Source organism: Pantherophis guttatus, chromosome 1, assembly GCF_059756535.1.
Source record: "Pantherophis guttatus breed Tessera chromosome 1, ASM5975653v1, whole genome shotgun sequence".
Lineage (NCBI taxonomy): Eukaryota > Metazoa > Chordata > Lepidosauria > Squamata > Colubridae > Pantherophis > Pantherophis guttatus.
The window spans coordinates 179,896,672-179,924,000 of record NC_142063.1 but is presented as its reverse complement, the minus strand read 5'-3'; the positions used below and the strand labels follow the sequence as shown (position 1 = coordinate 179,924,000).

The 27,329-nt window shown below is 41.3% G+C and overlaps 1 protein-coding gene across 15 annotated transcripts in view; it reads left to right on the top strand.

Annotated features, from left to right (window-relative positions):
- Nucleotides 1–23,341, top strand: part of HDAC4 (histone deacetylase 4) — a 555,425-nt gene extending 532,084 nt beyond the window's left edge. For all 15 annotated transcript variants that reach the window (XM_087885457.1, XM_087885399.1, XM_087885492.1 and 12 more), the window contains one exon: nt 22,972–23,341. In XM_087885457.1, the coding sequence (XP_087741583.1) occupies nt 22,972–23,053 (82 nt within the window). In that variant the 3' untranslated portion in view covers nt 23,054–23,341. The remainder of the gene's footprint in view (nt 1–22,971) is intronic.
- The last annotated feature ends 3,988 nt before the right edge of the window (nt 23,342–27,329 follow it).

The following is a 27,329-nucleotide window of genomic DNA, read 5'->3' as shown; positions in this document are numbered from 1 at the left end:
CAGCATGATAAATGGATGACTTGCATAAATTTGGGGATTTACACACATATTTCATATCCATGCTTCTGAGAAAAAGGAAGCTCCTTCTGATAATGGGATGGGTACTGATTGTAGTTGCAATCTGACTTAGGAAGAATCTGAAAGTATGAAAAGCAAATTATTTCTCTTCTTTGAGCTTCAGAAGCAGGTCCCCCATTTCATTCCAGAAAATAAGCTGGTATTTTTCTCTGATTCTGCAAGGGAGAAATGTTCTGGAATGACTCTTTATTTAAAGTGGTAATAAATGAGGGATGTAAACCATAACTGGCAACTCAAAAAAAAATAAAAAATCTAGGGAGAAATGAATGATGAGAAAGGAGGTCAGCGGGCAAGGGGAACACCTTTTGATTTTCCTCTCTATATGTTATCACATAGTTACGCATAAAACCACTCATGCTTCCTAGTGACAAACAGTGACTGGGAAATTTATAAATATGCCGTTTCTCTGCTCAGCTTCTGCCCTTTGCTCCCCATCTGGCAAGTGTCTTTCTCAAAGTGTAACATAAAATCCTTTTCAAATAAGGCCTACATTTGCCATGTTGCCATGTTGTTCCTCCTTCTCTTCCTCCTCCTTCTCCTCCCTTATTTAATATCAGGGGCATGACTTGAGCTTCCATAAAAAGAAACTTAACTTTTATTTCTGTGTTTCTAACACCATATTTCTACCCTAAGGCAGCCATCTACTTGCATTGCATTAACTCTAAGAAAGTGGTAGTGTGGGAATCAATAAGGGGTAGAAGAATGGGGCCTGGGGAGATGGGAGAATGAAGGTAAACAGAATGGAGACAAGGTGGAGGTCCATCCGGATGGTGGGCAATCTCATCGTAAACCTGAACCACTAGGCACTAGGAGGAGAAAATAAATGATGGTAGAGTGATTTGTGTGACAATCTCAAATTATCTCAGATACTTGGAGTCTATCTATAGGGAGCAGAGGCAATGGCTTTCAGAAACGGGAGGAAGAGTTGCCACCAAGGCAAAAGTCAGATAAAAGGGGGCCTGAGTCTGTGTGTGAAGCGTATTAATGTCAAGTGTGAAGTGTATTAATGTACCAATAAAGGAGAGTATTTGTAACTCAGGTTTAAAATTAAGGAGCTTTGGTGCTCTCTGAGCTTCATTGTTTTCTTGCAGACATTTCATTACTCAAACTGTAACATCATCAATGGGCACCACATTTCAAAAAGGACATGAGCAAACTGGAATCTCTTCAATGAACAGCAATCAAAATGTTACAAGGCCTTGAAGAAAAACTTAATTAGAATATTTGAAGGCATTGAGTATGTGTAGTCTTGAAAAGAAAAGATTATGGAGAGTCTTTTTTTTTTAATTGAAAAGTTTTAAAAAATTTTACACATATTTTCCCCTCCCTCCCCCCCCCCTGCCCCAACCCTCCCCCCCCCCGGATTTCCCAGAACCAATACAGGGTATAGCATTTAACAAACATAAAAAAAAACATACGCTAACTATCTATAGATTTATCTCCCTCTTACACTTTAACTCCCCTTGTTCATATCTAAATATAACTATTTAAACCAATTATTGCTTGAAAGTAATCAATTCACCTTCGTTCTTTGTCAGGGCATCGATTAATCCCATCTTTGGCTCTGGGAAAAATCACCCTGGTTTAGAGGATGGATCGTGGCTTATTCCTTGTTGCAATATTCTGAAAAAGAAATCCCGAAGAAAAGTTCTCTAATAAAATTCATTTATTTGTTATAAAGAAAATAAAACACTTCACTAACTAAGAAAAGTAATTACTACATTTTGAAATAGCTTTTGCCGGCTATTTCTCAGCCGGACCTTTCTGGCAAGAGAACAAAGGAAGGAGTGTGAATGAAGGAATGTGGGTGGATGGACATGCGTAGTAGCTTTTGATAACAATTCTTGGCAAGGTACGGAAAGTCTGATAGTCCAGAAATAATTAGCTCAGCTGGTAAATAAAAGAACGCAGTGACAATCCCCTTCTTTGCCAGTTGAGCGAACATCAGTACATCATCAAATAAGGCACATCTTCTTTCACAGATACTCGTGTTGAGCTGCTGGAAGTGGTTTGTTGAGCATATCAGCAATTTGATCATGTGTAGATACATATTGCATTTTGACAAAACCTTTTTTCACTAAATGTTTTATGTTTTGGTAACGGATGTCAATGTGTCTGGACCTAGAACCTGTGAAATGAGATTCAGAAATATAAACCACCGATTCATTGTCTTCCATCATGGTGATTGGTCGGATCGGGTGTGTCCAGATATCTGTGACTAAAGCATCAAACCAAGTTAGAGAATTACATGCATCTGAAACACAAGCATATTCAGCTTCAGTAGATGAACAAGAAACAAAATTCTGTTTACGTACTTGCCAATAAACAGGACATCCATTTAAGAACATCATATAACCTGAAGTACTTTTACGTGATTTCTTATCACTTGCCCAATCAGAATCTGCATAACAACATAATTCTGCATAATCAGTATGTGTTGGTTCTAACAATAACTTCATGGGTTTAGTGTATTTTAGGTATCTCAATAATTTCTTAATACATGTCCAATGAAACTGTTTTGCCTTACTTACGTGTCGAGATAAGAGATTAACACTAAGTGCAATGTCGGGTCTGGTCCAACTACTAATGTATAACAGTGACCCAAGGACTGAACAATAAAATGTTTGATCCTCGAACTCAGGACTTGCTTCTTGTGTCAAGTTGTGAAAATCTGTTTGCATGGGTGTCTTTGTTGTGTTAGTATCATTCATGTTGCAATGATGCAAAACTTGTTCAATTTTATCTTCTTGTGAAAGACTAAACCCCTTCTATGTCTTTTCAATCTGAACACCTAAATAAGTGCTAATATGACCTAATGATTTCAATGTGAAGTATCTCTGCAAAGCTTTGGCAAAAATTTCACTCATTTGCTTATTTGGACCAATATAAACAATATCATCAACATAAACAAGAACTACCTCATATGCATTGTTAGATCTTTTTGTGAACATGCACTCATCAGTTTCGGACTTAATAAAGCCCATTGAATTTAGTTTGTCAGTAAGACATAAATACCACATTAAACCAGATTGTTTCAGACCATAAAGACTTTTGTTTAGGAACCAGGTATCCCCTTCTTGTTGTCGGAATCCTGGAGGATTTTTCATGTAGATCTCTTCATCTAGGTCTGCATGTAGATAAGCCGTGTCAACATCAAACTGGAAAACTTCTAAACCAAGGATAGTTGCAGTTGCTAAAGCAATTTTTACACTCTCAGTTCTGACTGTCGGTGAGTAAGTATTTGTGTAGTCCTCAGGAGAACGTTGAGCGAAACCCTGAGCTACAAGTCTGGCCTTGTACAATGACTCACCATTTGGTTTCTTTTTGATTCTGTAGACCCATCGAGTGCCAATGACCTTTTTGTTTGCTGGAGGTTTTTTTGCAGGTGTAAATACTTTAAGTTTCTTTAGACTGTCCATTTCAACCTGCATTGCTTCATACCATTTGTCTTGCTCTGAATCAGGGAGCTGCTTGATTTGCGTGAAATTATCAGGTGGAAGTGTAACATTGCAAATCAAAGGCAAGGGTGCTTTTGTCAGTTGCCAAGAATATCATTGTGGACACAAATTCCTTTTGTGTCCCTCTTGGAACGTCTCAGAACAACAGTCCAGTCTTCTTCTGCTTCATCCTCATCCTCACTTTCGTTGCTAGTGTCAGCATCCGTGGCTTGCGAAGACAGAACATCGGGTTGAGAAGAACCAGTGGAATCTTGATCATCAATCTGCGTGGCATCAGCAGTATCATCTCTGGGAAAATAAACTCCAGGATCATTGGAATGAATCCTGGACCAGTCAATATCTTCTTCAAAATTAGCAGATTGGGAAATCACAATTACATGTTTAGAGTCAATAAATCTGCTCCATTTTGAGTTATCATCAATACCCATAAATCTCAGTCTCTTTGCCACTGGATTTCCTTTTCTTCTTTGAGCTAAGGGAATGTTCACCATAGCGTATGAACCAAAAATATGAATGTTTTTAAGATCGGGCTTGTAGCCATACAACATGAAGAAAGGAGTCTGATTTATTACACTGCTCCAAGTACGGTTGACAAAGTAATTTGCGTATTTTATAGCTTCACCCCAGTATATCATATCAAGGTTGGCATCTTCTAGGAGACAACGCATCATGGTTTGCAGTACCCCTCCGTTGTGAGCCAGTGTGTCAGGGGCCGAAGTCTGATGAATAATTCCATTCTTACGCATCCAGTCCTGGAAACGCTGAGACATGAACTCGGCACCACGATCACTCTGGATTCTGGCGATGCGAACTTGGTGTTGGGTAGAAACAAGGGCTGCAAAGTCTTTAAAGATCTGAAAAGTCTCTGATTTTTCTTTCACAGGATATACATATCCATATCTAGAGTAATTATCAACAATTGTTAGAAAATATTTTCTACCACAAAATGATGGCGGGAAAGGACCAACTATGTCAGTGTGAACCAAATCAAAAATGCGTGTTGACAGGCGTGTAGCATGTTTGGGAATGGCTGCTGCTTTGGATTTGGCCTTTTTGCAGACAGCACAATCCAAAAACACCTTACACCCCTTTAGATCCAAACCTTTTGCGAACTCCGGCATCTTCCTAAGAACACGGAAACTGGCATGCCCCAATCTTCTATGCCATTTATGGATACACCTGGAATGCAAAGGTTTACCTGTTAGTGAATTCTCAACATTAACATTTTTATGCGGAACCTCAGGCTTGCTCTGAGCAACCTGTTTACCAACTCTCTTTTTGTTGGCTTTAGGAGCCTTTGGAATAGCAACAGGATCTCTCTCTGGAGCATCTCTGTGCTTTCCCTTTTTGGAGTTTGTACACTTGCCTGTGTTTGGGTTTTAGGCTTTGGCTTTAAGTAATAAACACCACCAATTAATATGGTTCCAGCAACAATATCTCCATCTTTAACTATGTAACTTGCATTTTCAAGGTGGTGAACCTGGAATTTTAACATTCTAGACAAGTGACTCTGACTAAGCAAGTTACTGGTTGCTGTTGGTATGTAATAAACATCAGGAATGAATGCATCGAGCTCTTCAACATAAACAGTTCCTTTTCCTTTGACCTGACAAGGATGATTTGAAAAAGAATAAAGAATAAGGTTCACGTAGCTCTGGTTCAGGCTCGTGCATTTCTGTGAAAAGTTCCTTTCTGTAGGTAACATGCAATGCTGCACCACTGTCCAAAGTCCACAGTTGTCTGTCGTACTCTGGTTGAGGTTGTGGATCATTGGTTAAAGCCAATGTGGCGAGTGGAGTTTGTGGATCATGCCGGGGACCACGACGACCTTGTCTTCCGCCTCTGCCTCTGCCTCTGGAATCTGTTCCTCTGGGCTGGTATGTCACAGGAGCTGGAACTTGTTGGGGACAATCCCGGGTGGCATGTCCCACACAATTGCAGGTGTAGCATCTTGGCATCCTTGGAGCATAGGTCCTTCCTCAGAAGGGGCGCCTAGCTGGAGCTCTTGATGCGGGTGGTCCTCTCAAATGTGGCGTGGCCAACATGAATGCCTCTTCTTCAATTAAAAGTCTACAGACATTGTCCACTGTGCGTTGAGCAATTGGGACTTGGTTAATTTTTGTAGCAGCATCTTTCCATTCATAATCCAAAGAGTTAATGATGATGCTGATCATTTGAATATCTTCAATGTTATGGCCTCTTTCTCTCAATTCTGTTCTCAGACCTTTCAGTTTGGTCAAATGTCCTCCAATTTGTTCACCGGGTTTCAATCTCGAACCGTGGAGTTCAGACATGAGTAAACATGAAGATTCAATTGAGACAGGCCTGTAGCAATTTTCCAATTGAGCTCAAATTTGTCAGGCTGTTGTGTTTGGTGGAAAAGTGACCTGCAGTTCAGTATCCATGGACATCAATAATGTTGTGCGAGCCCTTATCTCTAAATCTCTTATTGCAAAATCCCATGGTTGTGCAGGAGGATTAAAACCATGCAGTGAGTGCCTTCTCTAAGAAGCAATAGTGTAATCTCACTGACCCAGGCTTTGTATTTGTGTCCTGGCATTTTTAGTTTTGACTCACCAGTTAGTGGAGAGACAGAAAATGCCTGGTAAGGAGCCTGCATTGATATGCTGGCTGTGCTGGCAGAAATACCTGTGGTATTTGCTGTGCCTGTTGTGGACCTAAAAATGGTCTTGGTTGTGCCATTGGAGGTGGGCCAAGATGTGGCCCTATTTGCACTTGTGGCTGGGGCACATATGCAGGCATTTGTGCTTGTGCTGCAATATTGGCATGACCTGCTGGGGATGCAGTCATTTGCCTTTGCTGCACTAAGCATGGCTGTGTTCCATCTAAAAAGACACCAACACCACCAGGGGGTGTTTGAGTTCGGGCCTGTGGAAACACTTGTGGCATTTCAGCTTCCTGTAGTAAATTACTTTTGCCAGCAGATGGTGCTGCACCTTTAGCTTCGGGCAGCCCAGTTACAAGAAATGACTGCGTGGCAGGTTTACATGTAACTTGATCAGGGAGACTGTCATGTGACGTATGCAGTGCTCTCTGCCTTAATTGGCCTGACACAAAATCTACCAGGGGGAGTGTCTTTGGCTCTGAGGAAGAAGACAAGATGGCCCCTTTTTAAAATCTTAAGTCTTCTTCTGCCTTTTCTTGTTCCAGCATAAACAAATCTCTTTTAAATCGAGACAGTTCATTTTCATAATATTTTACATGCTCACGATAGGATTTGATGGCCATCTCACGCTGGGTGAGCTCAGGGCTTTGAGAAGAATAATGAATTACTTCTCTCTCTGCGTGGGGGTGAAAAAGCTTTGCCGTTTGTGGAAACTTTCTTGGTCTAGCACCAAGCACATCGTAATCTGTGGGCTCTGGAAGGATAGATTCATAGCATGCAAATTGAGAAGAAAAAGCTACCGACCTCAGTCGCAGTTCATTATCTTCAAAAGCAGCTGTTCTGATATCTGTCCTTTGATGTGTTTCGCAAAGCATTTTCAGATCTTCTTCACCCACGGCACGTTCTTGTTCTAATTGCGTAGCCGTAGCAAGAGGCTGGAATCTTGAGGGCGTTACTATCTCCTGTTCTTCTTCCAAATAGGATAAAGCTCTGTGCTTCATTTTTTCTTTTTTCTTCTATTTTGGCATTTTAGCAAAATAATTAGCTTACCTCAGTAGCTAAGAACTAATTGCCTATGCACTCTTATCAGAAATAACAAAACAAGGAAAAAAGCCATAAATCAACCATCCTCTGCTACCAGATGTCAGGGCATCGATTAATTCTTGGCAAGGTACTGAAAGTCTGATAGTCCAGAAATAATTAGCTCAGCTGGTAAATAAAAGAACGCAGTGACATTCTTGTCCATTCTTCAATAATAAGCAAGTCTTCTTTCTTCCAGTATTACACAATCAGAGCCCAGTTACAATTAACCCATCGCATCTCCAACCCTTACATATATTAACACATTAACAAAATATTTTAACCAATCTCAAATAAAGTATATTGTAAAAACCTTATTTTTACTTTTTACCCCATAAACTTATATTAATTCTTCCTGGAAACATTCCTTACTTAATAGCTTTGCATAAACTTATTCATCTTATTCTCTACAAATCCACTACGTATAATCAAATACCATCTTCACTATTTAATATCTATAAAAAATATTGTAAAAACCTTCCCTCAACCCTTGCACCACTTATATTTTCCTTATAACCCACAAGTTTATATTTATTCTTCAACAAAACATTCTTTAATATAACATTAATGTAATTTAAAACAAAGTATAAAGGTTTAAGTAATATCCTTCTTCTGACCCATAAACTTATTTTAAATGATCTACACTGTCCATAACTTTTACATCCACAATATTTTTCTTTTAACCCATCATCTTATATAAATTCTTCAACAAAGCATTCCTTGAAATATACTTCAAGACATCCAAGCTACGCCCACAAAATAAGCCATGCCCACAGAACCGGTAGTAAAAAAATTTAGAACCCACCCCTGCCACATCATCTGCTTTTAATTTCCCACATACCTTGCCTTTCTCTCCTTATGTATCACATTGGAGACACATAATGTATGACTGTTCATATAATTAAGCAAAGGCCTTGGCTTCTGGCCCATTCTATATCAACATTATAATAGTCCTCTTCTATTTAACCAAAAAGGCATCATTATAAGAGGCCATGAACAGAGTTCAAGAAGGCAGATTGGATTTTACCAGAAGTATAATAAATTAATATGTTTAATTAGAGCTGGATTCTTCTCAAATTTTATATAGGTACTAAAGTTTAACTTTGAAATATACTTAATCTTGTGTGTGTGTGTGCATATAATGCCTCAGAGATAAACCTACCAAGCTCATGGAAAAGGAAAATAACCAGTGGTGGGATTCAGCCGGTTCGCACCACTTCGGGAGAACCGGTTGTTAACTTTCTGAGCAGTTTGGCAAACTGGTGGTTGGAAGAAATCATTATGGCAGAGAACCGGTTGTTAAAATACTTGAATCCCACCACTGAAAATAACATATTTATACAGTCAAATTACAAATACAATGTGAAGGAAATAGTGATTTGTAACATAACCCTCTAGAGAAACTTACAGAGAATGCTAACATTATCTTTTTTAGAATCTAGCAGGTCCAAATATTTACAGATTAAATAAAATTATTCTTAATTTCAAATTCTATATTAATTTCAAATTCTATATAGTGATACTAAAATGAATGATTAAGGGTTCTTGTAATTTCATGATATACGAAGAATGCAAAAAAACCTAAATTCCTAGGTTGTGAATGGCTGTACCTTCTGCTTTACAATGACAACCTCCATCTATAGCAATGTTATATATGCTAGTATATGTAATATTTATTATATTATATAATCACTCTAACCACTGAGCCGTGGTGGCGGAGTGGTTAGAGTGCAGTACTTCAGGCTACTTCTGCTATCACCAGCTGCCAGCAGTTTGGCAGATCGAATCGCACCAGGCTCAAGGTTGACTCAGCCTTCCATCCTTCCGAGGTCAGTAAAATAAGGACCCAGATTGTTGGGGGCAATATGCTGACTCTGTAAACCGCTTAGAGAGGTCTGTAAAGCACTATGATGAAATATAGATTACACCAAATCTATATTTCACCTCTTCTTGATCACAACTGATATCCAAATCTTATCAAAAATTTATTTCCTTTTTCTCTTCGTAGTTTATATAACTCCAATCTGATTATTTAACTGGTTCACAGTTATATTATTATTCTCCTGTAAAGTATCTTCCACTTCCTCCTAATTTTATTTTTTAGCTGGTTCACATCTTGATCTGCTGCTTTCCAGCAAGGCTTATCTCCTGACCTTGAATTATTTTGGCTGGTTCACAGTATGATTTTAACTACACACCAACCTTATCTCCTTTACTCCTCCTGTATTTATTTTATAACTGGTTTACAACTTAAATAGTTGTTTTCCAGCAGTGCTTTCCTCCGCTCCCACCTTTATTTTTAACTGGTTCACAACTATATTTCAATTGTTCCCCAGGTATAGTCTCCTCCACTCCTAACTTTATATTTTTTTGGCTAGTTCACAGTTTAGCTTTAGCTGTTACCCAGTGGAGCTTTCCTCCACTCCTAATCTATATATTAATTGGTTCGCAGCTTTACTTTAACTGTCTTCTAGCGCATATTTTCCTCTGCTCCTACCCCTATTTTTAACTGGTTCACAATTATATTTCAATTGATCCCCAGGTATAGTCTCCTCCACTCCTACCTTTTTATTTTTAACTGGTTCACAGTTCATATAAACTGTTACCCAGTGTATGCTTTCCTCCACTCCTAACTCTGTTTATTGGCTGGTCCAATAAAGCGTTGCTTTAACTGTTTTCCAGGCCATGCTTTTCTCCACTCTTAACTCTTATTTTAATTTTTAACTAATTCCAAGCTTTGTTTCAACTGTTTTCTAATATAATACCTTCCTCCACTCCTATTCTCTTATTCAATCTGTTAGCTTCAAATTACTTCACAATGTATTACCCATATTGTTTTACCATTTATTCTCCCCCATATTTCTAATTTAAAATAAAAAATATATTTTAACAAATATCTTTCAATGTCTTAAAAAACCTTTTCTTCTAAGTTGTTGAGTCTACGAAAAATTCAAAGTTTAAGAAAAAGTTAAAGCCTCCAGAGATCATATTTTTCTTAAATCATTTGTGCTCTTATTTCTTAATCAAATTATTTGTGTATTTATATATATATTAAAACAAGGTGGTGATAGTAGTAACAAGGAAAATAATAACAATAGTAATTACAATAAAAAAATAAGGAAGTAATAGAGACATCAATAAAAGGGAAAAGGGAGTTTAAAAATAACAAAAAAAAAGAATTAAACAATTATAATAGAGAGAAAAAAGAAAGAAAATAGAGAGGGAAGAAAAAAAGCAAATGAAAAAACAATAAAACAAAGAGAAAAAAGAAAGTTAAGAAATAAAAAGAAAGCATAGAAAAGAAAGGAAAGTATCTCCTAACATTAATCATTCACCCAATAACCATTACATCCATTTGAATCAAAATGTGATATTTTGTTATCTTGTTACTTGATTTATTCCATTGTTTGTTTGTTTTTTTTCTCCAATCTGTCCAAATGTATTTCTTTTCCCTTTCAGTGTCATCAAAGTTATAAGTTCTGCAAAGTTAATTCTGGAACTATTCCATATATGGTATCATCATGTCTTCCTTTTGTTGCCACACCTTTCTCTTATAATCATTTTTATTTAGTTCAGTTTCCATTATTCCATTTATTTTCTTCTTTCAAATCTTCCATAAGTCCTCCAGTGAACAGATTGTGTATCAGAAACCAAGGTCTCTAAGTCTTTTCTCAGTATCAATTCAGTACAAGTAACAAGCAACATAGTTTCTCTTTTCAATTAACAAATAGTCTGGGGTTCATACTTTCCCTTCAGAGCTAGCAGCCATTTTATCCATCACCGTTTGTCTTTTGTCTTTACTTTTAAAACATAGTTGTTCCCTCTTCTCCTTCCTCTCTCCCAGATATAATCCAGTCTCACTCCGCAAAATCAGCCTAGCCTCATTTATCCACAGGAAAAAAAAATAAAAATAGTTTAAAAAATTGTAATTAAGCCATTTCCACACAGTCATAATAAGTGCTTTCTATCAAACAGGTCCTTTGTCGTTTAGCCCCTGTAGATGTTAGCTGCTAATAAAACAGGGGCTCACTTGTTGCAATCCACATCTGAGGGCAGCTCCCGCCTGGGTAATTGTTAAACTCACCCGGCATACAAGCTCCCTGTTCTTCTCCGCCTCTCCTCCTCTCCTCCAGCACGAGCTTTGTTCCCAGTTGCTGCAGTTTTGGGACAGCCGCCATGGCTGTCATTCCACTGCCACCGACATGAAGGGAAAGCCTCCGGCCCCGAGGAATCTGCCCGTTCCTCTCGGCTGCCCAAGGGGTCCCTTCTTGTTCCCCTGTCCCTTCAAGACAGGGAAGGTCCGAAGACCTGTCGGCGGCAGCTTGGCAGACAGGGTTTTGGCAGAGCTCCGCGGAGCTCGCCATTTCCCTGTCTGTGTCCCCGCGACGCCAACCGGAAGTCTATAGTGTTGCATCTTTGAAGCTGCTATCGGTTCAATGGCCATGGCATTCCTGATTGATGACACTGCCAGACGTGTGCTTCCACCTGATCCCTGGGAGACCTTTTGATTGGATGATTTACGTTGGACAGTGGGAGGGGATGCTTTCTATCCGTAATTTTTGCACTTTTGGCTCAGATTCTGCTTTTCCTTGGTTGTGATCACCATTTTTCAGTAAAAGTACCTTTCTCTATAAACAATGGAGTTGGGGTCATTCTTTCTTGGACTTTGAAGGAAGCATACCTGACATTAAGCAGAATCTTTTTCCCAGCCATCCCGAATAACTACCGAGGGGGCTGAAACCACAAGATGTCTGATCAAGAGAGTGATCAATATCAGATGGGTGCTTCTGGCTCTACGATGACTTCACTTCAGGCGGGGAGAGAAGCCACGGAGTGGATGGAAAAATTACAGCTGAGAGAGGAGTCAGAGGAAGCCAGATGGTCGAGGGGAGTAGGGAGGTTGCCGGACCTGGAGAGAACCCCCCAAGGAGTAACCAGCTCCAGATCCCGCAAGGGATAGGCAGTGTGGTTGCAAGAGCAAAAGGAGAGCCCCATGATTGCTCAAGCTATGCAACTCCTCCGCGATGCCGAAGAAAGCTGTAAAAGCCGTGAATCGTATGTATTCCCTGTGGGGAAGGGAGGAGACTACCCCAGGGTGGATCCAGAGGAGGCTGCTTGTGGGGGAGAGGAAGGAGAAGCCGGGGAAGGAACATCTCAGGCTTCTGGTACCCAAGCGAGGGATACAGCAGCCCAGGGACCCCCAGTATTGCAGGCCCCACCCCAGAGACCAAAAATTCCCCCCCATAACAAGTATGGAGGGAATCTGAAGACCTTGGGGCTTTTCCTGACCCAAGTGTGGAACCATATGCAGGACTGGGGGGAGGACTACTTATCAGATGCGGTGCGAGTGAGATGCGTCACAAATGCCCTAGAGGAAGTGGCAGCTGAATGGATGGTGGTCCTCCACAATAACAACTCCCCCTTGCTGAGAAACTACAACCTATTCATGGGGGCTCTTAGGAGGTGGTTTGAGGACCACCTAGCTGAGCGGAAGGCGAGACTCCGAATGAAGGGCATCCAGCAGAGCCGGAGATCAGTGGCAGAATATACCCAAGAGTTTCGCGAGCTGGCATCTTTTATGACAGGGTGGTCAGAAGTAGCCCTACTGGATGGACTAAATGAAGACGTCTACAAAGACTGTAGATCACGGGGGGGGGGTATCCCCAAAGATCTGCAGAGTTGGTATGTAATAGCTGAAGACGTGGAGATCGATCTGGCCCGAAGCCGACTCTGAGGGGGCCGCGCAGGGGATCCGTTATCCTCCCACTATCGCAAAGGAGCGCCAAACACAGTCGCAGGGAGAGTGGAATTCAAACCCAAGTCGAAGCCCTTCACGTGTTGCAAGTGTGGAAAGGAAGGTCACCGGGCCGCAGAATGTTTCTCCAAGCCAGTGCCAAAACCTACTGGCTCAGGGCCAAAGAAGGCTGTCAAAGCACCCGCAAAAGCCCGCAAAACCTGAAAGGGAAAGTCGTTGAGTTCGCTCCCCGAAACCAGGGTGAGTTGGGAACTCCGACCACCACAGATAACAGCGAGATGGACTCTGACTCAGGCTCCAATGACATGGTGAGTCACACTGAGGGCCCCATGCTCATTCCCGTAGAAATAAGTGTGCCGTCCACAGGGGCACACATGCAGATGCTAGCCCTATTAGACTCTGGGTGCACCAGGTGCATAATAAGCCCGAAAGTGGTGGAGAAGATGGGCCTGAGGCTAAAAACGTTAAAAAGGCCCATTGCGTTCTGTCAGCTAGACGGATCGATAGCAGGCGGGGGCCCAGCCAGTTTTGTGACCGAACCCATTGAGGTGCAATTGGGGAATCACTTAGAGACTCTCAGTTTTATAGTGGCCCCTAGCATGGAACGACCCCTCATACTTGGACTGCCCTGGCTCCGTAGATGGAACCCACGTGTTAACTGGAAGATGGGGGATTTGCGCATTCGCGCTAGAAACCCAAGACTAGAGAGGGAAGAACCCCCCCTTGAGGACGGAGTGGAACACGAAGTGGTGGAGATGGCAATAGACCACATTGAGAGGAAGGAGAAGATTCCAAAGGAGTATTGGGATCTCCAAGAAGTTTTTAGTGAAAGGGCCTCAGATATGCTGCCCCCCCCCACAGAGCTACAGACTGTACCAATGAAATACTCCCTGGGGTAAAGCTCCCTAAACCAAAAATCTACCCCATGACCCCTCGAGAACTGGGGGAATTACCAAAGTTCATTGACAAAAATCTAGAACGAGGGTTTATCCAACCAGCCAGGCCAAGGGTGGCGCTGCCGGTACTGTTCTGGGAAAAGAAAGATGGCTCCTTTCGTTTGATAGTTGACTATAGGAATCTGAACGCCATTTGCGTAGAAAATGTCTACCCCCTGCTGCTAATGAAGGACATGCTAGCCCACCTAGGCAAGGGGAAAATCTTCACCAAACTCGATTTACAAGAGGCATACTACAGAGTGCGAATCAAGGAAGGGGATGAATGGAAAACGGCATTTAACTGTCCACTGGGATGTTTCTAGTTTCGAGTGCTCCCTTTTGGACTACAAGGAGCCCCTGCCGTGTTCATGCACTTGATCAACGAAGTGCTGCATGAGTATAAGGGGGTGCTAGTCTACTTGGATGACATTCTTATCTACTCTGAGAACATGGACCATGTGAAATTGGTGCGGACTGTCCTGAAAAAACTCAGGGCTGCTGAACTGTATGCCAAGCTCTCCAAGTGCAAATTCCACCAAAGCAAAATTGACTATCTTGGATACTGCAAATCACATGAGGGAATAGAGATGGATCCTGGAAAAGTCCGGGCTGTATTGGAATGGGCCGCGCCACGCACCCGCAAACAACTACAGAGCTTCCTGGGATTTGCTAACTTCTATAGACAGTTCATCCCCTCGTTCGCTTAAATCGCACTATCGATAACAAATCTTCTGAAAACAAAAGGCGAAGTAAAACCGAAGCCCTCCCAGGCCCTTGAATGGACTATGGACTGTCAGGCAGCATTCGAAAAGCTGAAACGGTTGTTTGCTGCTGAACCAGTCCTAAAACATCCGGACATGGAAGAGCCTTTTGTTGTACAGGCTGACGCTAGCGACATAGCAGTAGGAGCAGTACTTCTGCAAAAGAATGCAGAAGGAAAATTACAGCCCTGCGCCTATACCTCCCGTAAATTGTTGGAGACTGAAAGGAGATGGGCCGTATGAGAAAAGGAAGCTTTTGCAGTACGCTGGGCACTGTTAACGTGGAGACAATTTCTTGAAGGAGCTAAGCACCCTTTTGAAGTGTGGACTGACCATAAAAACTTGGAGGCTTTGAAAACACCGCGTAAGCTGTCACCAAAACAAGTCTGCTGGGCTCAGCACTTCAACCGCTTTGATTTCACTCTACGCTACCTTCCTGGTGGGAAGAACTTCATGGCGGATGCACTTTCCAGACTGCCTCAATACAACAGTACTAAGGAGGAAGTGGTTCACCCAATCATCCCTTCGACCCAACTGGCGGCACCAGTGACTACCAGAGCACAGGCGAGAGGCGATCCAGCCCTATCAGGCGATTTGCTTCAGAAACTACAAGAAGCTCTGAAAACTGACGAGTGGTTTGAAACCCACTCAAATGAATGTACACTTCGTGATGGACTAGCTTGGGTGGGAGCAAAATTGTATGTTCCTGCCAGTTTGAGAGCAACAGTGTTGCAGTACGCTCATGACACCAAGGTGGCAGGACACTTTGGATTCATCAAAACCCTACATCTTGTGAAAAGACAATTCTGGTGGCCCGCATTCAAAAAGGACATAGAGGCATATGTAGCCAGCTGCCCAGTGTGTGCCTCAGCTAAGAGGCCTCCGAGGAAGGCACCTGGCCTACTTCAGAGTGTAGCAAGGCCGAATGCCCCATGGGAAGAGATATCCATGGATTTTATTGTAGATCTGCCGGATAGTGGGGGGTGCACAGTCATATGGGCAGTAACTGATTTGTTTTCCAAACAAGTGCAATTCATCCCATGTCCTAAGATCCCTTCAGCTAAAACTCTTGCAAAAATATTTATTCAACATGTGTATAGGTTACATGGTGCTCCGAAACGTATAATCTCGGACAGGGGTGTACAATTTACTTCCAAATTTTGGAAAGAGTTCCTGATGTTGATAGGCTCCGCCCAAGGATTAAGCTCCACCCACCATCCCCAGACAAATGGGGCCTGTGAGAGAACCAATTCCGTGTTAGAACAGTACCTGAGATGTTATATAAACTATCAGCAAGATAACTGGGTGGACTTGTTGCCATTTGCGGAGGTTGCATATAATAACTCCATACATAGCAGCACAGGCTTCACTCTGTTCAAGGTGGCTTCGGGCCAAGAGTTTGTGCCAATCCCAGAGCTACCTCAAAATAACCCACAGAACCCCTCTTTGATTGATTGGATCGAACAGTTATGAGGCACTTGGGCAGTAACTCGAAAAGCTCTAGATGAAGCACATCGAGCACATAAAGCCCAAGCCGACAAAAAGAGGTGCCCGGCACATGCTTATAAAATGGGTGACATGGTTTACCTTTCCACCAAATATTTACAAACTTCCCAAAAATCAAAAAATCTTGGACCCTGTCACTGCGTTATTTTATTTACCAGCTGAGCTCATTATTTCTGGACTGTCAGACTCTCCGTAGCTTTGCCAACTTCTTATCAGTAAGCTACGTGTTTCCGTATCCACCCACATTCCTTCACTTGCTTCTCACTCTCTTCCTTTGTTCTCTTTCCAGCAAGGTCCGGCTGAAAAATAGCCGGCAAGAATTACCTTCAAAAATGTAACAATTAACTTTTCTTAGTTAGTGAGGTGTTTTATTTTCTTTATAACAAATAAATGAGTTTTATTAGAAACCTTCCTTCGCGTTTTCTTTATCAGAATAGTGCAACTTGGAATAAGCCTCGATTCATCTCCTCCTTTAAACCAGGGTAATTAGTCCCAGAGCCAAACATGGGATTAATAAATGCCCTGACATTCTGGTAGCAGAGGATGGTTTGATTTATGGCTTTTTCCTTGTTTTTGTTACTTCTGATAAGAGCGCATAGGCAATTAGTTTTTAGCTACTGAGGTACGCTAATTATTTTGCTAAGATGCCGAAACAGAAGAAGAAAAAAGGAAAAATGAAGCATAGAGCTTTATCCTCTTTGGAAGAAGAACAGGAGATAGTAACGCCCTCAAGATTCCAGCCTCTTGCTACGGCTACGCAATTGGAACAAGAAGGTGCCATGGGTGAAGAAGATCTGAAAATGCTTTCGGAAACACATCAAAGGACAGATATCAGAACAGCTGCTTTTGAAGATAATGAACTGCGACTGAGGTCGGTAGCTTTTTCTTCTCAATTTGCATGCTATGAATCTATTCTACCAGAGCCCACAGATTACGATGTGCTTGGTGCCAGGCCAAGAAAGTTTCCACAAACGGCAAAGTTTTTTCACCCCCACGCAGAGAGAGAAGTAATTCATTATTCTTCTTAAAGCCCTGAGCTCACCCAGCGTGAGATGGCCATCAAATCCTATCGTGAGCATGTAAAATATTATGAAAATGAACTGTCTCGATTTAAGAGAGATTTGTTTATGCTTGAGCATGATAAGGAAGAATCCCGTGACTTAAGATTTTCAAAAGAGGCCATCTTGTCTTCTTGCTCAGAGCCAAAGACACTCCCCCTGGTGGATTCTGTGTCAGGCCAATTAAGACAGAGGGCACTGCATACGTCACATGAAAGTCTCCCTGATCAAGTTACATATAAACCTGCCACGCAATCATTTCTTGAAACTGAGCTGCCCGAAGGTGCAGCACCATCTGCTGGCGAAAGTAATTTACTACAGGAAGCTGAAAGAGAAAGGAGCTTAGATGAACATTTTAAATTACTACAGCAGACCCTGGCAAACCTGTCTCTAACTCACTCAGAGATTCAAGCTGAAACGCCACAAGTGTCTCCACGGGCTCAAACTCCAACACCCCCTGGTGGTGTTGGTGTCCTTTTAGATGGAACAAAGCAAAGGCAAATGATTGCATCTCCAGCAGGTCATGCCAATATTGCAGATCAAGCACAAATGGCAACTGGAATACAGCAGATTCCAGTGCATCAGCCACAGCAGCTACAAATGCCTGCATATGTGCCCCAGCCACAAGTGCAAATAGGGCCACCTCCTGGCCCACCTCCAATGGCACAACCAAGACCTTTTTTAGGTCCACAACAGGCACAGCAAATACCTCTGCCAGCACAGCCAGCATACCAAGTACAGGCTCCTCACCAGGCATTTTCTGTCTCTCCACTAACTGGTGAGTCAAAACTAAAAATGTCAGGACATAATTACAAAGCCTGGGTCAGTGAGATTACACTATTGCTTCTTAGAGAAGGCACTCATTTTATGGTTTTTGATCCTCCTGCTCAACCTTGGACTTATGCAATAAGAGATTTAGAGATAAGGGCTCGCACAACATTATTGATGTCCATGGATACTGAACTGCAGGTCACTTTTCCACCAAATACAACAGCCCGACAAATTTGGGCTGAATTGGAAAATTGCTACAGGCCTATCTCAATTGAATCTTCATGTTTACTCATGTCTGAACTCCACGGTTCGAGATTGAAACCTGGTGAACAAATTGGAGGACATTTGACCAAACTGAAAGGTCTGAGAACAGAATTGAGAGAAAGAGGCCATAACATTGAAGATATTCAAATGATCAGCATCATTATTAACTCTTTGAATTATGAATGGAAAGATGCTGTTACAAAAATTAACCAAGTCCCTATTGCTCAACGCACAGTGGACAATGTCTGTAGACTTTTAATTGAAGAAGAGGCATTCATGTTGGCCACACCACACTTGAGAGGACCACCCGCATCAAGAGCTCCAGCTAGTGCCCCCTTCCGAGGAAGGACCTACGCTCCAAGGATGCCAAGATGCAACACCTGTGATCGTGTGGGACATGCCACCCGGGATTGTCCCCAACGAGTTCCAGCTCCTGTCACATACCTGCCCAGAGGAACAGATTCCAGAGGCAGAGGCAGAGGCGGTAGACAAGGTCGTCGTGGTCCCCGGCGTGATCCACAAACTCCACTCGCCACATTGGCTTTAACCAATGATCCACAACCTCAACCAGAGTACGACAGACGACTCCTGTGGACTTTGGACAGTGGTGCAGCATTGCATGTTACCTACAGAAAGGAACTTTTCACAGAGATGCACGAGCCTGAACCAGAACTACGTGAACTTTATTCTTTTTCAAATCATTCTTGCCAGGTCAAAGGAAAAGGAACTGTTTATGTTGAAGAGCTCGATGCATTCATTCCTGATGTTTATTACATACCAACAGCAACCAGTAATTTGCTTAGTCAGTGTCACTTGTCTAGAATGTTAAAGTTCCAAGTTCACCACCTTGAAAAAGCAAGTTACATAGTTAAAGATGGAGATATTGTTGCTGAAACCATATTAATTGGTGGTGTTTATTACTTAAAGCCAAAGCCTAAACCACAGACACAGGCAAGTATGCAAACTCCAAAAAGGCAGAGCACAGGCCCAGAGAGAGATGCTCCAGAGAGAGATCCTGTTGCTATTCCTAAGGCTCCTAAAGCCAACAAAAATAGAACTGGTAAACAGGTTGCTCAGAGCAAGCCTGAGGTTCCGCATAAAAATGTTAATGTTGAGAATTCACTAACAGGTAAACCTTTGCATTCCAGGTGTATCCACAAATGGCATAGAAGATTGGGGCATGCCAGTTTCCGTGTTCTTAGGAAGATGCCGGAGTTCGCAAAAGGTTTGGATCTAAAGGGGTGTAAGGTGTTTTTGGATTGTGCTGTATGCAAAAAGGCCAAATCCAAAGCAGCAGCCATTCCCAAACGCGCTACACGCCTGTCAACACGCATTTTTGATTTGGTTCACATTGACATAGTTGGTCCATTCCCGCCATCATTTGGTGGTAGAAAATATTTTCTAACAATTGTTGATAATTACTCTAGATATGGATATGTATATCCTATGAAAGAAAAATCAGAGACTTTTCAGATCTTTAAAGACTTTGCAACCCTTGTTTCTACCCAACACCAAGTTCGCATCGCCAGAATCCAGAGTGATCGTGGTGCCGAGTTCATGTCTCAGCGTTTCCAGGACTGGATGCATAAGAATAGAATTATTCATCAGACTTCACCCCCTGACACATTGGCTCACAATGGAGAGGTACTGCAAACCATGATGCGTTGTCTCCTAGAAGACGCCAACCTTGATATGATATACTGGGGTGAAGCTATCAAGTATGCAAATTACATTGTAAATCGTACTTGGAGCAGTGTAACAAATCAGACTCCTTTCTTCATGTTGTATGGCTACAAGCCCGATCTTAAAAACATTCATATTTTTGGTTCATACGCTATGGTGAACATTCCCTTAGCTCAAAGAAGAAAAGGAAGTCCAGCAGCAAAAAGACTGAGATTTATGGGTATTGATGATAACTCAAAGTGGAGCAAATTTATTGACTCTAAACATGTAATTGTGATTTCCCAATCTGCTAATTTTGAAGAAGATATTGACTGGTCCAGGATTCATTCCAATGATCCTGGAGTCTATTTTCCCAGAGATGATACTGCTGATACCACACAGATTGATGATCAAGATTCCACTGATTCTTCTCAACCCGATGTTCCGTCTTCGCAAGCCGCGGATGCTGATGCTAGCGACGAAAGTGAGGATGAAGACGAAGCAGAAGAAGACTGGACAGTTGTCCCGAGACGTTCCAAGAGGGTCACAAAAGGAATCCCTCCACAACGATATTCTTGGCAACTGACAAAAGCACCCTTGCCTTTGATTTGCAATGTTACACTTCCACCTGATAATTTCACACAAATCAAGCAGCTCCCTGATTCAGAGCAAGACAAATGGTATGATGCAATGCAGGTTGAAATGGACAGTCTAAAGAAACTTAAGGTATTTACACCTGCAAAACCTCCAGCAAACAAAAAGGTCATTGGCACTCGATGGGTCTATAGAATCAAAAAGAAACCAAATGGTGAGTCACTGTACAAGGCCAGACTTGTAGCTCAGGGTTTCGCTCAACGTTATCCTGAGGACTACACAAATACTTACTCACCGACAGTCAGAACTGAGAGTGTAAAAATTGCTTTAGCAACTGCAACTATCCTTGGTTTAGAAGTTTTCCAGTTTGATGTTGACACGGCTTATCTACATGCAGACCTAGATGAAGAGATCTACGTGAGAAGTCCTCCAGGATTCCGACAGCAAGAAGGGGATACCTGGTTCCTAAACAAAAGTCTCTATGGTCTGAAACAATCTGGTTTAATGTGGTATTTATGTCTTACTGACAAACTAAATTCAATGGGCTTTATTAAGTCCGAAACTGATGAGTGCGTGTTCACAAAAAGATCTAACAATGCATATGAGATAGTTCTTGTTTATGTTGATGATATTGTTTATATTGGTCCAAATAAGCAAATGAGTGAGATTTTTGCCAAAGCTTTGCAGAGATACTTCACATTGAAATCATTAGGTCACATTAGCACTTATTTAGGTGTTCAGATTGAAAAAACACAGAAGGGGTTTAGTCTTTCACAAGAAGATAAAATTGAACAAGTTTTGCATCATTGCAACATGAAAGATGCTAACACAACAAAGACACCCATGCAAACAGATTTTCACAACTTGACACAAGAAGAAAGTCCTGAGTTCGAGGATCAAACACTTTATCGTTCAGTCATTGGGTCACTGTTATACATTAGTAGTTGGACCAGACCCGACATTGCACTTAGTGTTAATCTCTTATCACGACACGTAGGTAAGGCAAAACAGTTTCATTGGACATGTATTAAGAAATTATTGAGATACCTAAAATACACTAAACACTTGAAATTATTGTTAGAACCAACACATACTGATTATGCAGAATTATGTTGTTATGCAGATTCTGATTGGGCAAGTGATAAGAAATCACGCAAAAGTACTTCAGGTTATATGATGTTCTTAAATGGATGTCCTGTTTATTGGCAAGTACGTAAACAGAATTTTGTTTCTTGTTCATCTACTGAAGCTGAATATGCTTGTGTTTCAGATGCATGTAATTCCCTAACTTGGTTTGATGCTTTAGTCACAGATATCTGGACACACCCGATCCGACCGATCACAGTGATGGAAGACAATGAATCGGTGGTTTATATTTCTGAATCTCATTTTACAGGTTCTAGGTCCAGACACATTGACATTCGTTACCAAAACATAAAACATTTAGTGAAAAAAGGTTTTGTTAAAATGCAATATGTATCTACACATGATCAAATTGCTGATATGCTCAACAAACCACTTCCAGCAGCTCAACACGAGTATCTGCGTGAGAAGATGTGCCTTATTTGATGATGTACTGATATTCGCTCAACTGGCAAAAGAAGGGGAATGTCACTGCGTTATTTTATTTACCAGCTGAGCTCATTATTTCTGGACTGTCAGACTCTCCGTAGCTTTGCCAACTTCTTATCAGTAAGCTACGTGTTTCCGTATCCACCCACATTCCTTCACTTGCTTCTCACTCTCTTCCTTTGTTCTCTTTCCAGCAAGGTCCGGCTGAAAGATAGCCGGCAAGAATTACCTTCAAAAATGTAACAATTAACTTTTCTTAGTTAGTGAGGTGTTTTATTTTCTTTATAACAAATAAATGAGTTTTATTAGAAACCTTCCTTCGCGTTTTCTTTATCAGAATAGTGCAACTTGGAATAAGCCTCGATTCATCTCCTCCTTTAAACCAGGGTAATTAGTCCCAGAGCCAAACATGGGATTAATAAATGCCCTGACAGACCCAAGTATGTGGGCCCTTTCCCAATTACTTGAGTCATTAATCCAGTCACAGTTGAATTGGAATTGCCAAAAAAATTGCGACAAATCCACCCCGTGTTTCATGTCAGCTTGCTGAAACCGGAACATTCGTCCTCTTTACGTCAGGACCAAGAACCTCCTCCTGTCCCCATACTGATTCAAGGAGAACAACATTTTGAGGTTAAGGAGATCTTGGATTCCAGGAAGCATCATGGTAAAGTGCAGTATTTGGTGGACTGGAAACATTTCCCATTATCTAAAGCTGAATGGGTGAACAAACGTGATGTCCGGGCACCAAAGAAAGTACAGTTGTTTCACACCAAATATCCTGATAAACCTTAATGTCTGTACATATGTGCTATGTATTGTGTTGTTATCTCCTTTTTCCTCTCTTCCAGGAATAAAGTCTCTTCTGAAGGGGGGGGCGAATGTCAGCCTCCGCCTTTTGCTGCTTTGGCTGCCATGGTAACGGGGAGCTAGCATTGAGGGGCAAGTGTGCTGGAGAGAGAAACGAAAGTGATTCCTAAGCTATAGTGCTGCATCTTTGAAGCTGCTATCGGGTCAACAGCCATGGCATTCCTGATTGATGACACTGCCAGACGTGTGCTTCCACCTGACCCCTGGGAGACCTTTTGATTGGATGATTTACATTGGACAGTGGGAGGGGATGCTTTCTATCTGTAATTTTTGCACTTTTGCCTCAGATTCTGCTTTTCCTTGGTTGCGATCACTTCATTTTTCAGTAAAAGTACCTTTCTCTATAAACAATGGAGTTGGGGTCATTCTTTCTTGGATTTTGAAGGAAGCATACCTGACAACATGAGAGTGGCGCTTTGCCAGCAGGAAGAGGAGGAGGGTGCAGCGCTTCTCTGCCCGCTACCAGACCCAACATGCGGCAGTTGGCTGGGCTTCCCCGAAGTGCAATGGGGTGGCAGGGTAGGAAGTGGCACCCATCCCAAGGCTGAAGGAAAAGGGCCTTTCCTCAGGAAGTGGGCCTTTGATCCCTGCCAGTGTTGCCTCTGCACACCCCCATGATTGACAAGGTGGCAGACAACGTGCGGGAGCCAGGATTGATCCGGAGTTCTGTTATTGGCTCCAGAGGCCTTCAGGAAAGCCTTGCCAGCTGCAGAAGTGAGTGTGCAAGGCCTGGCTGCAACTGTCCGAAGGTAAGAAGTAGGGCAGCTCCACGCCCCTATCCCCACCCTAGCTTAATTTTAACCTGTGTGCATCGCTTATTTTGTGGGTAATGTTCAGACCTAGTCTTCCTTAGAAATTGAACAGCACAAACTTAGTCCCAGCAAACCTCTTTAATTCATAAACTGTAAATTACTTTCATTTATAGTCCGCAAGGCTTGATAAACAGTCTTTCAGGGGAAGGTTATCAACATCTACCTATCTCACATGGAACGCTGCCAAAGAGCTAATTTCCAGACACAGGGCAAGGCCAAACTTGGCACAGAGTCACCAACAGAATTTGCAAATCTTGAATCGGCCAGATGAACTAATTGCTTCCTGTAAAAGCTCACGTCCTGTTTGCTTCTCTTTTATGTCTTATGGGAGGGGCCAATCATCTCCAAGCTTTACTCACAAGTCGACCCTGTTTCCTTAATTGTTCCTGTCAGCTCTGCACATGTGCACATTGGGAACAGGCTCACGTTGTTCTTCTGCCTCGCTGATGTCAGGCTCCAAAGACTCTGGAGGCAGCAAAGAACTATCAGATGGCCAAGACTCCGACTCAGAACCATCATCCAAGCCTTCCCCAGACTCCAGGATGGCCCACGTTCCTCCCCAACCTCCTCACTGTCCGAATCTACTGCCAGCTCTGCTGGCAGGCCACAACAGGTAGGGTTTATATTAGGCACACGTTGAAAATCAATTTAGGGCTTATTTTTGGGATAGGTCTTTTTTTTTTTGGAAACACGGTAGATGGGGGGTTAAAAACATTATGAAGTCAAATGGATCCTGATTCTAGACAATATAAGGGTAAACTTCAGTACTTAATACAATGGAGGGGTTACCCAATTTCAGAAGTGAGATGGGTAAAAGCACATAACATGAAGGCAGAGCAATTAATAAACAGATTTCATGAAAAGTATTCAGGCTGCTTTCACTTTTACTACTTCACCGCTTGCCAACAGACGGGGGGAAGGGGGAGGGAGGGAAAGATTGGAATGTGTATTCCAGATGATAACAAGAAACTGTCTCATGGGAACCAAGGACATTCCAGCCGGTGTTCACCATCTCAAACACCACCTGGACACCTAATGTGACTTACACTAATGGGGGAGGAAGGATTCTATACTTTAATTATATTGAATTGCCCGGGAATTACCCAAAGCTGGTTTTGCTTTCATTCTGTGCTGAAATGATGTACTCAATAAATTTTTGCATTTACAGATTGGATTGTTCACTTGGTTGGGTTCATCAGTCGGAACCTTGACAGCATTCTGCTTTTATCAATGGATAAAAGTTTTTCATTCACAGGCGCTTTGGCTTATTGCAAAAACTATTCTGGGCAATTTCCAATTAGTCGAAGAATGCAAGTCAGCTCTTGTCAAGGACGAACTTTCTCCTTACTTTTGGGAAGGGGGTTTCATTGACTATTTTAGAAGGAAGAAGCAGGGGGCTCATTTCCTACAATTTCCTGAACTCTTCCAGCTTCAGCTTTTTAACCTATTAGATAAACCAGACTAAGAAACCAAAGCTTTATAGGCCAGGATATTTATTTATTTATTTAGAATTAAAGTTATTTAATTGAAAACAAATTAGACCACAAATACAGGGTATGGGACATATTATTTGGCAATAGATAAAGTATAGAGTAAAATCAATAACAGAGAGTAGAAGACAGCAGTTAACATTTAAAAATACCACAACAGAATTAACAAACTTATTAAAAAAATCTAAGAAAAATCAAGACTCCCATAACAATTTTATATATACAAACATTAACAAAAGAATTTGACATGTTATGTTTTGCAGACAGGATATATCTTTCCCAAATGTATTTAAATGTAACTTTTCTAGTACATTCCACTATTTTCTATCTTTTATACCTTAAATTTTCCATTCCAACAATCTTTCCAATTTTTCATACCAGAGATCTAATAATGAAGGCTCTGTATTTTTCCAAAATACGTAGTCCTCAACTTACAACAGTTGTTTAGTACTATTCGAAGTACTTATGACAGATGGACTTATGACACTTTCAACCATTTTCACACTTACAACCATTGCAGCATCTCCATGGTTATGTGATCAAATTTCAGATGCTTGGCAACTGGCTCATATTTTTGAATGTTGCAGTGTCCCAGGGTCACGTGATCACCTTTTGTGATCGTCTGACAAGCAAAGACAATGGCGAAGCCCGATTCACTTAACAGCCATGTTATTAACTTAACAATTGCAGTGACTCACTTAACAACTTTTGCAAGAAAGATTGTAAAATGGGGAAAACTCACTTAACAACTGTCTCACTTAGCAACAGAAATTTTGTGCTCAATTGTGGTTGTAAGCTGAGGACTACTTGTATCAATTTATAGCTAACCATGCAGCAACCATCATATATTGAACAGTTGTTTTTTTACTTCCACAAGTTATCCCACTAAATGACAATAAACATACCTTGGAACTGTAGCTAAAGTTTCCAATATTGACAGTTAGTCTTTCTAATTACTTCTCTCCAGAATCTTTGTACAACCTTGCAGAATCACCATGCATGTACATACTGTAAGTACATTATGCTTTATCATATTTTCAAATTTTATTTGGGACTCTCCCAGTAATTATAGCAACTTGTATGAGTAAACCATCTGTGAATACCTTTTAAATATTTTTTTCTGATCTTTGTTATTTAATAGCAAAGAATTATATTAAATATAATATAAAGAATATTGTGGTATTCTTCCAAAGTATAACCCATTGTGTAACTGAGATACTTATTCTTAAATCTGATTCCCATTTTTCTTTTGAGAGATGTTGATCCCACTTCAAATTTCTAACAGGGCTTATATATTTTGGAGATTAGACTCTGAAGATACTAACAAGATTTTCAAAATCTGTTAACAATCGCAATCCTATCTTCTTACATATTTTATTTTTTAAAAAAACAACCACATTTCATTAATTATCAGTCAATTAAAGCTCACACATGCCAATTTCTGCTTTAAAATATCTCCTGGAATTACTTATGAAATAATCCCTTAGCTTAAAGGGTAATTGCTGTGAAATTATGATGTTCCAGCATTATATTGCATTCACTATTACATGTATAAAATTATAATGGCCTTTCTCCATTTAGATCTAACCATGTCCCAAATATATCCTGACATATTTAATTTGTTATGTCCCTACAATGTCACCTTTACCTCATCTTGGACACATGAATGTGGCAGTCTTAAGTCATCTTGAAATATGAAAGTGGGGTATACACTTCAGTGTGCAAGGGCGATCTCCATTTGTTAGCCTTGGAGGGAAATTGGAAGACTGCAGTGACTTGAAACAGAGGCCACAGAAGCAGCATAGAGACTGGAAATAGGGAAAACAAAATTTTATAACAATGTTTTTTCTACAGGCAGAAAATGCCATGGGGAAGGTTCTTTTTCTTTTTCAAGTAAAATGGTTCATCTTTCATGTCCTGGATCTAATAAATGAAAACCTGATGAAAAACTGTATTCCATCTAATCAGGCAGCATGGAGTCCACTTAAGGGGATATTGGTTTATGACATGGTGCCGAGAGCTGTGTTACTATATGGG